At 40.0% G+C, this 13,573-nt stretch overlaps 1 protein-coding gene across 1 annotated transcript in view; it reads left to right on the plus strand.

Moving 5' to 3' along the window:
- Nucleotides 1-13,573, plus strand: part of unc13c (unc-13 homolog C (C. elegans)) — a gene marked incomplete at both ends in the record, with an annotated part of 87,360 nt that overhangs the window by 22,121 nt on the left and 51,666 nt on the right. The window contains 6 exons of the mRNA XM_079217306.1: nt 2,996-3,137; nt 4,816-4,985; nt 6,671-6,786; nt 7,064-7,227; nt 11,792-11,948; nt 12,403-12,471. Of these exons, the coding sequence (XP_079073432.1) occupies nt 2,996-3,137; nt 4,816-4,985; nt 6,671-6,786; nt 7,064-7,227; nt 11,792-11,948; nt 12,403-12,471 (818 nt within the window). The remainder of the gene's footprint in view (nt 1-2,995; nt 3,138-4,815; nt 4,986-6,670; nt 6,787-7,063; nt 7,228-11,791; nt 11,949-12,402; nt 12,472-13,573) is intronic.

Consider the following 13,573-nt stretch of genomic DNA (forward strand, 5'->3'; position numbering starts at 1 on the left):
TGCTAATGCATCACTGTTTTGTGGGAAACAACTAAGGATGTTTTGATCATCATGTGGAGACTTTGAAAACAGGACACACATTTGTATACTCATCTACTCATGTACCTAGACAAATACATATTTTGAATAACGCATGAATCTCGAATTGGAGCTCTGTCCCTGACATGCAGCTCTAATGAAAACCAGATATGTATTGAGCAGTGATAGAGCTTATCAGATTGCAACAATGCTTGCCAAATGTTAAATGTTGGCACGGTAAATAAAAAGCATCTTAGAGGCAGTAAAAAAGAGACAATGATAACTTATTATTATAGTAGAGTACTTGCTGCAACTGACAGAGAAACAGTTTTTGAGCTCTCTGGCATACTGATTTGTACAATGTATTTTGAAAATGAACCCCCAAAGCGACCCTGCAAGCTCTCTCAGAGATGCCAATCAAAATGTCATGTCCCCTCGTGCAGTTTGACAGTACAGCACTTTCAGAAGGAAAGTTATTTAGTTTTTTTTGTCATGCATATACAGTATGTATCTCTTTTGGGGCAGTTTTATTTCCTTAGATAAAATAATGGGTAGTTGTTAAAGAGTTGTTCTCTTTTTTCCCACCAAATTTATCTTGTATGTGTTTACCAACCCTCTTAGTGAAAGGGACTAGATCTGAATCCCGTATCCATATTTTGGTCTAATTGCTGGCACTATTTTCACGCTTGGTTGATTATATAACTTCTGTTGTTTTTCCCTATTTATGAAGACCGTAAACCTAAAAGGAACAATCATCCTTGAGGTTACAAGGTTCTTCTTTTTATTTCACCACCTCATTTACATGCACATGGTGCATATTATCACTTAATCACTGGGTTTCATTTTATTCCCAGTTAACTGGCAGAAAGAAGGTCAGGGAGTTAGCTTTGTAACCTCGGCACCTGGACTCCAATCTATCTCTGTGGTAACTGTGCCAGGCCCAGCTCATTTATTGCACACCTTGCATTTCTCACAGTGTCAATACACTGGAGGGAAATAGAAACAGAGAGAGAGGGAGACAAATAAAGAGTGAGATGGAAAGGTTAGGAATAGCAAGGAAGAGGACTCTAAGAGAGGAAGAAACAAGAGAGAGAGAGAGAGAGAGAGGAAAATGGGATTAAGACAGACATTAAGGAGACCAAGGGTTGCCTCGGTCAATTTCCCACGGGCTTATTGAACGTCCCATTTTAAAATATAGTTATTGAGTTGTTGTTTACGTCTCATTCATTCGATAAATACAGACTGACATTGACTCTGCAGCACTCTCACAGCGACCATGAGACATTCTGTTTCTGGCTGATGTGCACATCACAAGGTTTGGCAGTGAATGTGAACCTTGATCAGACATACTATGTTACGCTAATTTGAAAATATCTGCTAATCACCACATCTGCTACTGTACCTGCCAATGCACTGATCACATCACTATCAAACACATGTGCGAGAAGGAGTATGAGTATATTACATAATATTATTTTCCTTTACTTAAATTGTCTTAGAACAGTTAGTTCACTAAAAGCCTTTCTCAAACTCACTGCAACAGACGTTAATGTATAAAATTGGGAAACATGTCGTCCATTCCTCTGTTCAGTTTCCACTCTTCATACCACAATCTGTTCATGCCTCTGGGTATGCCCTCTTTCTTATTCTACTCTTCTTTAATCATTATGAATCTTGTCCTTTTCCCACCTTTCGTACGAATAGGCCGTCATGTAAACGTTTCAGGAACTGTCAATTCTTTGGAAGCTGTATTCCATTTTTGTAAAATTGTGAAAAACTAAACCCAAACAGACTCAATAAAGGATTTCAAATTCGATAAACATATTCAGTACTGGATTAAAATGCTATCAAACCCCAACATTGCTTCCAGTTTACTCTATTTAAGGCAGGGGATGTACAACATTAACTTTACATACAGAAGACTGGGAGGGCTACCTTGAGGATAATTGTGCTCATGTTTGTACATCGGAAATGTGACAGAGGTAGCTGCGTTCTTACTCAACTCTACGCATCTGAGAATGTTGGATTGTCGAGTTCAAAATGTTACAAAAATTGTCGAATACATAGCTCCGACATAGAAAGGTGTGAGGGCGAGGATTTTAGATGCCGCTGGATGAAATGACTAGCACTTTGTTTGTTTTGAAGCATACTAACCCCGCCATATGTATGCCACTTTAACTAGAGCAGCCATTTGTTTTTCAGTACTCTTGGAGCAGGAAGGCCATGGCTCTTCTAGCCTCTATATCCTTCCCACCAACTTCTGTCAGCATTGAGCTGAGGGATATATATGTACCCTGAATTATTTAGACGGTCACTTATGCATATTTAATGCTCAGTGTCCTTTTTCGCTTTTATGGCGCTCTGAAATACTACTGTCTCTCCTCTGCACCTTCCTGTGTCTGTGCGCGCGCGTGTGTGTCTGTGCGCGCACGCGTGTGTGCGTGCGTGCAAGTAAGATTACAAATGTTAGTCTTCGCTCAGCATAGACATATTGTAGCTGTGGGCCTACACACAGGGATGGTATCTACCTATAGCCTGGATGTAGGACAATATGAAGCATAGCTAGAATGAATATGTCACATAAACACAAGAATATTAAATGTGGCTGCTGTCAATGAACCAAAGAGCTGCTTAGTTGCCTCAGCTTTTGGCAAGTGCACAAAGTTGCTGGAGGCACTAACAAGCCCTCAATTCTTGAGTTGACACTAGAGAATCAAATAAATAAAGTTCTGGAAACGGACTAGCAAGCACTAAAATAAAATATAGAGTGAGATGCATGACTGGGACTTTGAGAGACTGTTGTAAAACCTCCGCCAAACTCCAAAATAATATGTCTGTGTGAATTGAGTGAAGTAGTAAGTGAGTTTATTTTCAGGATAAGTAACCTTAAGGTGTATGAAATCCTTAAGGTGGTCACATATGTTGCTAATGGTTTTTACAGTACTATTTACTCTTTTCAACTCTGTCTTGTCTCCAGTGATGAGTGCACAGGGTTTACAGGCCAAGGATAAGACTGGCTCTAGCGACCCTTACGTCACCGTCCAGGTGGGCAAGACCAAACGGAGGACGAAGACCATCTTCGGCAACCTCAACCCGGTCTGGGATGAGAAGTTCTACTTGTGAGTGCTCTCTACTAATTTGACCTATATATGACAAGTAAATCCCCACTAAGATTAGGAATCATCTGATCAAGGAAATCTTAAGGCTTAAGTTAATACATCGACAACTCTTTTTTTTTTTTTTTTTACTGACGGTGACTTGATAGCTTCGGAAATTACTCCCAGTTATGACATCTTGTACACCAGCTACACTGCGGAGGATTTGGAGATGCAGATACAAACACACCCGCAAATGAAACCGTTTCAGCTCGTGGGTTATTCGGCAGATCTAACACACTTCAGATTGGAAATGTAAGGAATGATTGGAAGTGAGTTTCCAGGAGACAACGTTAAATACTTGACCCCCAAATGAGTAGTTTTCGAAGATTTGGAGCCTTTGAGAAACACAGTCAAGACTTGCTTTGCTAACCCCATTAAAGTCAGTTGTTTTGTTTAACTCTGAAATTAAGAACAAGGTTAAAAAGGAAAATGTAATTTTAGGAGGTTTGAACTTAAGCCAGTAGTTCATGGTGTTTTTTCTGCTATACTTTGATCATCAAATTTCCTGCATCAGGACTGAAATAAGAGCAAATATACTAAAACAACTTGCAGTTACGTATCATGCTGTGATGTGTTGGAAGGGTTCGTAAGGTCATTCCTTTGGAGGTATCTGTCTATACTTCTAGGTCATATTCCTATAAGAAAACCGCATATTTTTAAAAGTATGAACACATTGTTTAAAATGATTAGTTAAGAATAGCATTTAGTATATACTCCTGAGATGTTCTATATACTGTATGTGTGTGTGTGTGTGTGTGTGTGTGTGTGTGTGTGTGTGTGTGTGTGTGTGTGTGTGTGTGTGTGTGTGTGTGTGTGTGTGTGTGTGTGTACATGTCCTATCTCAGGGTCAAACAAGGCTCCTCACCTGTAATGTGGTGGCTCTTTGACATTATGACGAGGATGCAGATTAAAAGAGCGATGCGTTACTGTGTGCTAGGCAGAGAGAGCAAAGTACTGGACATGTGGAGCAGCAGCAGCCAGTGCTTCCCCCGGAAAGGGATTAGTTAAAACAAAATACTGCAGATACTGTTGCACCCAAGATGTCATTAGAACAAAATGTAATCTGTTGGTTTTAATTCCAGAGCCGAAGAGTCTGACCCCATCTGAAGCTAAGTGCTTTGGCCACCTCTGTTCTATTTAGCAGAGTCATTATTGTGAAAAGTCTGTCAGCTGCACTGATGCAAAGAGGAGTGAAGAGGCGGACATTAAGCTTTCACAAACAAATAATCCATGCTATGGATGCTATGCAGTCATTCTTGTGAAACATTCAGCTCTTCTTTGAATATATTAGCATGCATTGGGAGTAAAAACATATAGTTGCAGAGTAAAGGTCATGCAGTGTCTTGCGTTAATTCCTCGTTCCGGGCAGAGAGCCCTCCTCCACATATGCATGCTAAGCATACACACTCAAATGCATACACAAATATCCTTTTTTTTCATTTGAATCTAGACAAGAATTGTTCTCCATATGTGTCCAAAGAATCAAAGAAGTGTCTGAAGTTGTATGCATGCATTTGGCCGTCATTCCGCTCTAATGAATACCCCCAACCTGATGCGCTGTCATTGAATAAGCTCTTGCTGATGTTGTTCATGTTGTTGTGATTATTTTGACCTGGCATACTCATCTTCCAAATCACAGTGAATGTCACAACGCCACTGACCGTATCAAGGTGCGTGTGTGGGACGAGGATGATGACATTAAATCAAGGGTGAAGCAGCATTTCAAGCGTGAGTCAGACGATTTCCTGGGCCAGACCATCATCGAGGTCCGCACTCTAAGTGGAGAGATGGACGTTTGGTACAATCTAGGTATGTTACCCATTTGAGCTCAGTCTCGCTAAAGGAGATATTGATGAACTCAAAAATAATTGTAACAGCAGTTACTGTGGTTATTATCAAGATACAATGTTGACTTTATGTGATATTTTGAGATATATAGTGATTTGATTTTGATGCAGTACAACACAGATATGATACCTCAGTTTTGGTATTGATACCAAAACAACAGAACCTTTTTTCTCCATTTTACAAAAGTAGCCAACCCTCTCAAATGTCTACTTTTGTCTGAATGCAAGCAAGCGTACAAGAGATTTGCCTATATAATAAAAAAAAACTGTCTTGGACTGGCAAAAGTATGGTAAAATAAATAAATAATTGTTTTCACAATGTATTAGTGGCCACGGTGATGTCTTCAAACATCCTCTACCATCATTGTGATGGAGCCATTACACAGGAAGATACAGTGTGGTCCAATTGACTTTAGCATTACTATCCATGTATCCAGGCCACAGATACCTTTGGTTCAGTTTTGGTACTACTGTTGTTGATGTGGGGCCATTCACTGTTTCCACTCTCAAATATCACGAGTATCTCCATGTTACATGAGGTTGAATGTGCAACATAATGCAAGCTCCCACTTCTGTTTAAGTGTTATGACTGGCGGGTGCTGTCTTTGTTTGCCTCTCAAGCTAAAAGGAAGCAATTTGTGGTAATTTTGACCCCTGACCACTGCTGCTGCTCTCTGCCTTTTTAAATGTCCACAATGAATGTTTAAACAGCCCTTTGCTGGTGTGGGTGTCCACCCTCCCAGCTACTCTCCTTTCTAAGCCTCTTCAGCTCCTCTCCAATATGGGCTTTTGCATTTCCAGCACTAGTCTCCGTCGCTTGTCACTTCATTATTTTTCAATTGTCTGTCTCTAGACCAACTGACAGTAGGGGAAACTTTCCCTCATTTAATACGGTAGCGATTAATTGTATATGAAAACACAGAGGGGAGGCATTTAAAGTCTGTAACGAACCCCAGCAGCTGTGAAGTCGTTAGCTTTCAGACCTGTCAGGAATGTGTGAGCCTGCATCTTTGTGGCTTTGTGGCTGTATATGAGAATACAAGAAACGTGTGCATATACGTTGAGGTTGATATTTGCATACATGAAATGAACTCCATTCCCCCAAACCAACAGCCCACGCATTCTAGCCAGTGATATTGCAAATGCAAGTGTTTTCTCATAAATTTAAATTGCATGGCAGTGAGCGAAGATATGATGTAACTCGTGTTTTACGCCATCAATGTTCTTGTCATTAATGTTGTGTGCTTTAGATGATGTCATTCATGCGTTATCTTTCGAGGTGGACAACAATGATGTTTATTGTCTTTCACTGACTGGGGTAGTCCATATGTGCTGGAGCTTAACTGAATGGAATACAACTTTTAGAAAATATTCTTTCTTTCACTTGCTACATCAGCTATTATGAGGAAAATGGTGATGCAGCAGGTCTTTATAGTGCTTAGCATTGTGCTATATCATTCAGGATACAAAACATTTAAATATTACTGTATGTCTCAAAATAGAGATTGTGGAGTGTAAATAGTGAGCAAAAACTTCACTTTGATATGATACATTTTGGCTAAGCTACCAAAAATGCAGCTTGTAAATGGTAGTTAGTCTTCAGTTATTTTCTGTGTATGACTAACCAATCTTGGTTGTGTGTTACAGATAAAAGGACTGACAAGTCTGCGGTATCTGGTGCCATCAGACTCAAGATCAGTGTGGAAATGAAAGGGGAGGAGAATGTGGTTCCTCCTCATGGCCAATACACCTGTTTACATGAGGTAACCATTATCATGCGATTCAGCATTAGGCTAAATGAGTTCTCACTCAACTCCAATCTTTGTCTTTGGGGAGCTCCAAGCATTAAGTTTGCGAAGACAGGTACTAAAGAAAACAAATGATTTGTTGTGATTACATCGGAAAGCAAACTAACAGGATTTTTCAACAATCAATCGTTAAGAGCATTGTAAAAAAAAAAATTAAACAGCTGTGATAAGGGTCATCATTTGCAGTCCTTCACCGTAACCTCTTCTGTCTTATATCTCGTGCCACTCACAGAACCTGTTCCACTACCTAACCGAGGTGAAGAACAGTGGGGTGGTAAAGATCCCGCAGGTGAAAGGGGACGAAGCGTGGAAGGTCTACTTTGACGACGTGTCTCAGGAGATAGTGGATGAGTTTGCCATGAGATACGGAGTGGAGTCCATCTATCAGGCCATGACGTGAGTACCACCCTGATCTATGGCCTTCTACCTCACCAATCTGTCATTGTTCCATCCGACAGCGTGAAGGAGAGAAGGAGATGAGAAAAGGAGAGCAGAAGGAGAGGAGAAATAGTAAAGATGTCTCCTCAGCAGAACTAGAGCTTTGGAGGACTATCGAGCTCCTAAGTTTGATTGATTAATTACTTGGAAAAACTCCCAACCTGCCTTGGTCACATTGATCATGGACACACATAAACAGTGTTGTTTCCCTCCCTCTGACCCTCTGTGACCCCGTCCATCCATAAAAGTGTCCCTCTCCCTTTACTACACACACAGACACAAACAAGTCAACTCGCAGGTACATACAAAGAAATACCATCCGAAAATGATCATGAAATGGCCATACAATGCCATGTTACATTGTATAATGTTGCCACGGTGTAATGGTTGCCACTGCAGAAGTCTGCGTCATTCATCTATCCTTACATGTGCAGTGTCGATGTTCTAGTGCACTAGTTGCCATAGCTTTTTTTTTGTCTTTATACAGCAGACATTGGTGGCCAGATTTACTAAGTCCGTGCATCTCATGTCACATGCAGTGTTTCCCACATAGAAGAGTTTTTATGTGGCCCACAGAAACCGATTTGCCCCCATCCAAAAGGATTTTACATTTATACTTGTTTCTCTCAAAACTCTTTCTGGTACATTCAGTTTAAACTGTGTTGATTGAAAAGATTGTCAGAATAGTGCATTTAGAATATTTGACCACTGTTCAAGACCAGACAAAGAAGATGCGAGCAGTTATGGCTGTGTGGTAATTGAACTTGAGCTTGAAACTGTCTCACTAAGCTGGTCGTGAACTATAGCAAAGAGCTATTTTCATAGGTCATTCTGAAATTGTATTTGTTACTTGGAAGTCATTAAAGACCTCGGACACCATCTATTCTACGTCATCTATCCCCTCCTCTGGGATATTTATTTTCTCTTTTTTTTTAAGCTATATTTTCTTCTGTGCCTCTTGGTATGTGGGGATGTAAACAAATACATATTACGATTTGCTGAGATAATCGTCGATCCCCCTTTAGGAGACAGAGGAGCTGAAGTTGTGGACCGATTCAAAAGTTCATGCAAAAATGCGAAGAGAGCGTCCTCACTTTTTTCAGAAACACTTGTGACCAACCTTATATTTGTTTGATTCTCTCCCTGTCATACATGCAATCTCTGGTTGAGATTCTAACTTGTAATTAACGATAAAAAAAACTCCCCTTCTATTCCCACTAATAATCAACTTTGTTTTTATATCAATGTTTTAATTAAGCTACTTTAGGTAGATATTATGTTGTATTTTACATATTTTGATTGCAGTTAAATGTGGAGAATAAATACAGATAAACAAGTACCGATAGTAATTTTTTAAAATTTAAATTTTTTTTTAATTACACCTTTGATCTCTTGTTTATTGTTTGCTTTAGTAAGTTTTAATTGTTAGTGAGTCTGAGTCAGTCTAAAAATGTCAATTTGAATCACCAAACTGCACCTGTTAGACTCCGCTTGCCTTTCAGAATAGGCTTGTTGGGCAGTCCCAGAAGATGACTATGTAGTTAGCTGCTGCCTTCGTCCATCAGACTCTAATTACACACACATTGTGTTGGCAAATTGAATGAAAGGCACAGCTCACGTTTGACTTTAACATCCAGAGATCTGTCCGCATGCATCCGTGAGATGAAGAGTGACTGATAAACTGTGTTGCTTTTAATGATCTTGATAAAACAATATAGTATAATGTATACAATTATAAACAAATATTTTAGCTACCGTTACCCTGACTTTGACCTGTTACAGGCTATTTCCAAAAGGCCCCAGGCATGTTTGATCCCTCGCCCCCTCCTTTCTCACTTTTCTGATCGCAGTGATTATTATGACTCAACCTCATGTATCTCCCACAGCAGCAGCTTGCTCGATCTTCCTGGCATGGCATTGGGTTTCTCGTTTTGAGCCACGTAAAGCTTGAATTAACTGTTTCTAGAATTCCTCAACATTCCTTTGCCCCATCACCATTGTGTCCACATCAGCAAAGAGTGGAACTGCTACAATAACGACACGTATAACGCGTTATATATAAGGGTTGACACAATTGATTGTTCTGGTGTTGTAAACCGCCCAAGGTGACAGACGGTTGTGTCAGTGTGACAGGGTATTGCAGCATATGAGGGATTGCAGGGTTATTTAAGTGCAGACAAGTGAGGCAGCAAGTTGCCTTATTACCAGCTTTCTCCGGTTGAGGTAATGCTTCAGGCTTGAACCTTGTTTAAGCTTGGCGTTTCTCATAGAAGCGCTTATTATGCTTCATCAGAAATTTATGAAAGGCCCTCCCTTTCCGTTTTCTTCATCATAGATCCTTGACTCCCAGCCACTCCTGACATAATGGCAGCATAAATCACAGTAGCTGCAAAGACTCAACTATCCCTCCCGTGCCCCACACAACAACCCCCAACATATCCCTCACTCATGTTTGTTTTTCTTCATCTCACTCTATCACCACCCCCTACCTTCTTCACATCCCACCATCCTGTGTCTCTCATCATCTTTTTTTTAATTTCTCCAAGCCATCCAAAATCGTAAAATGAGATGTGAGTGTGTGCGTAGTGCACCTCCTATGCTGGTAAAAACTAAGGCAGGGTAACACGAGGAGAAGCAACGTCTTCCTCTTGAAAATTGGCTCAGGAGATCGCGCTCTAAAAGCACCATGGGAATTCAGCGGATGCCATCATCACTCTCTTTGCATCACTCTCTTTGCTCGCCTAACCCCAAGTGCTCCTGGGTAATTTGGAGGCTGAAAGCAAAGTAATTAAATAGGCCTCCCGATGAGAACATGGTTGTGTTTCTATTTGTGAGCGTGTGTGCGTATGCAGGCGTGTGCTTGGGCTGCACTCAGGAGGGGGAGTAAATCTGTAAGCATTACTCCCCATAACACGGGGCCTTTTTCAACACTTTGGCTGTATGAAACAATGACTCACTGTGCAGGATGTTCTTCGTTTCAAAATATCTGTTCTCCAGCCTCACAATACTAGTGGTCACCTCTAGATTGTGATATATAAAACTATTTACATATACACACATTTTCCATTAATATCAATACCCCTAATTTATGTTTAGAGTATTTCAAAGTGAAGTTATAAATAATATCAAGTCCTTCTTTTCGTATATTAAAGCAACATTAGATTAACAAATGCTATATTTATAAAGCTCAGCTGGCTTTAAGCTCTCAGGCAAATCATCCAATGCACTCATATGCTTGGTTGCTATGGGTCTCGCCGAAGGCGGAGAAAAAAAGCCCAGTGTATATTTTTGTCAGCTGCATCAAAGTAAACATACAGATTATTGCATACACACAGTTTTACATTTGGTATTCTATCTAGAATAGAGTGATCTTTTGTCTGCTGTCTGAATGGGTTTGGAGATGAGAGCCAGTCTTTATGTTCACTGTCGATACCAGTGATTTATAATGTGGAACGTATTCTACATGGCTTGTCAAGCCGCAGTGTGAAGTGTTAAAAGGAGCGTATGCTTTTCACTCAGGCAGAGATCCCTGCTCAAACCAGGCATCTCTGGCTCCAGCACTTAATTACTGCTAGGTAGCGCTGTTTTAAAGTTCAGGGAGTTAAAAGAGCTCTGGTGACGGGAGAAAAGAAAACAAGATTTGTCAAAACAGAAGACACTAAGTTTGCAACAGTAAGAGGCACCTGCTTCAGTTCCTCCGCTGCGAAAGATCCCTTGTGTTATTTTAGTGCACTGCATAGTATTGAGATTGAATTTGTGCTGGGTTGACACATGTGGATTCACCTCAGTGGAAAACACTTACCTCGGCAAGTGTGCATACTGTGCTTGACTTTGTCTCGGTTGTATTTGTTACAGCATGAAACACATAAATAAGTTAAATGGTGCGCAGTAAGATTTCTTTATTCCGTCCCCTGGAAGGGTTTATATCACAGCCCCATAGGATCCATTGATCAAACCTACTCCATCTATTACTCTGCAGCCTTATGTCCTTAATAGTAGAGGTTATACAGCTGTGATTTATTATATCATTGGCTATAGATAGTCACTGAAGACACGATTATAGTACATGAACAGAGCAGCAAAGTTCTTATCCATTATCTCTTCCACCAGAAGTAATTGTTTGGAACATTCAAAATATGTTCTCTCTTCAGCAGTCACTGAAAATAAGAAAAACTTCACTTCAGTTTGTCTGCTCATTTTCTGTTTGTTATAACTGTAAAGCAATGGACAGAAGCAGGGTTTGCGATGTTTTATTTAGATATATATTTGAGGGAAATCTTTCTTAATTCTGAACTATGTTCTATTTCAGTGCAGAGCAACTTTGTTGATTATGAGGATTACTGAAGAGCGAGTCTTTATAATGTGCTCTGTCTGGAATTTTGCCGTCGATGTGGTATCTGTCCCTGTCCCTATTTCTCATTAAATTGTGTATTGATCTTTGGTGGAGACATTATCCGACATGGATGCTACAGCAGTGCCCCGTATGCTTCGTTGAATAATAGCTGCCTCTTCTCCTCCGTAGGCACTTCTCCTGTTTGTCCGCCAAGTACATGTGTCCCGGTGTGCCAGCAGTGATGAGCAACCTGCTTGCTAATATCAATGCCTACTTCGCCCACACAACCACCACCACCACAACCACTGCCTCCGCTTCTGACCGATTTGCTGCCTCTAACTTTGGGGTAAGCATAGCTATTATTGTCTTGTAGTCCAACATCCGCAGACATTACACCAGTGATAGAGTGCTAAATGAAAATGGGGTTTCTAAGGGCTCCGGTTAGACTAAAGTAACATCTAGTGCTGTCTTAGAGTCTGATATTAAACCATTGACATCGCTACTTTTTGTATTTAAACTCAACGAGTTATTTGTTCAAAACAAGTTGTGCATTTGAAATCAACCAGATCTCAGAGTTTGCCAGTGCTTTTGAACTTTTAATAAGCTAAAATTGTACGGCATCACATAATATTTCCAGGCAGTAAGCCGAGTCTGGCAATTTTTCTAAACCCATATTTTGGTTCCAGGAAGTAAAAAATGAATCACTGCAGGCACAGCAATGCTACAGACCACAAAGTGTGATACATTTTTAGACACAATGCTTTACGTGAACTTAATTATGGCATTTTTCGTCCCGACAGAGGGAAAAGTTTGTCAAATTACTGGACCAGCTGCATAACTCACTAAGGATTGACCTTTCTAAATATCGGGTATGTATGAACTTTTGCATCTGGTGTGTTTGTTCATTGTAACTTTTGTCAATTCAAAATAATGATAATTTTTACAGTATGATGTTAAAATTCACCACAAATCTATATTAAGAGAGTAGCAGGAGCAATTCTCCTTTTTGGGAAAATGCAGGTTGACATTTATTATGGCCTGTTTATCATTTGCATCCTTTAAAATTGACTGTACTTTTCACAGAAGTGTTACTATCTAGGTACCTGCACATTGGTTGATTCGATAGGCTTCAGGGTTGATTGAACTGTTTACAGCGCACTGTGTGCTTACTATATCTGGCTTAAAGCAGCAATCCATTTACACATTGTTTCTGATGCCAAATGTGTGTCTGTCGCCCTCCAAACTTGATTATTGACTGGATTCTCTTCTTTCTTGGATACAGTTCAGAGTGTATTTTATGCATGCTTGCCTTCTTTGAATACCACAATGTATTCACACAGCAGGCACATTAATGCCGGGTGTTAATGTGTTGTAGATATCAAGTGTCACACTCATGTTCCCATAGTATTAACAATGTGTGGTTTTAAGATGTGACAATGACGGAAGAAGTGTGATTTGAAAAAGCCGAAATTCCAGATTCATATGTACCCAAACAGATTTCATGTCATAGATTGTTGTTTAAAAAAACAAAACTAATGTAAATGTTTTAATACAATTGAATTAATAGAATGATGAATGACTATGCAGTGTATGTTCAGTTTTTGGCAGAGAAAAGCCAGGCATCTAAATATCAATAATCAGCCCGCGGTGTCAAGTGGTCCATCAGCAGCAGAAATAGTGTTCCTCCTGGTACAATAAATAGACTCTGTCGTGAGTGTCCAACACTGCCATGGTTGTTCATGGATTTAGGATATTGGACATCTTGTATCCATACACCCATGAATCCATTAACTAGACTATGTGCTTCCACAGTTCTATGTCGGCTGTAGCATCTGGAGATTGATGTAGTGTTGGGTATTACTAATATATACAACAAGGATCATGTTGTTTCAAAAATAATTTGCTGTGGACGACATCAATCACACAATCATGTTTGTTCAGGAATAGCTAAACTCAATAAGCTGCTGCTAC

This window comes from Taurulus bubalis (assembly GCF_910589615.1).
Source record: "Taurulus bubalis genome assembly, chromosome: 4".
Taxonomy (NCBI): domain Eukaryota; kingdom Metazoa; phylum Chordata; class Actinopteri; order Perciformes; family Cottidae; genus Taurulus; species Taurulus bubalis.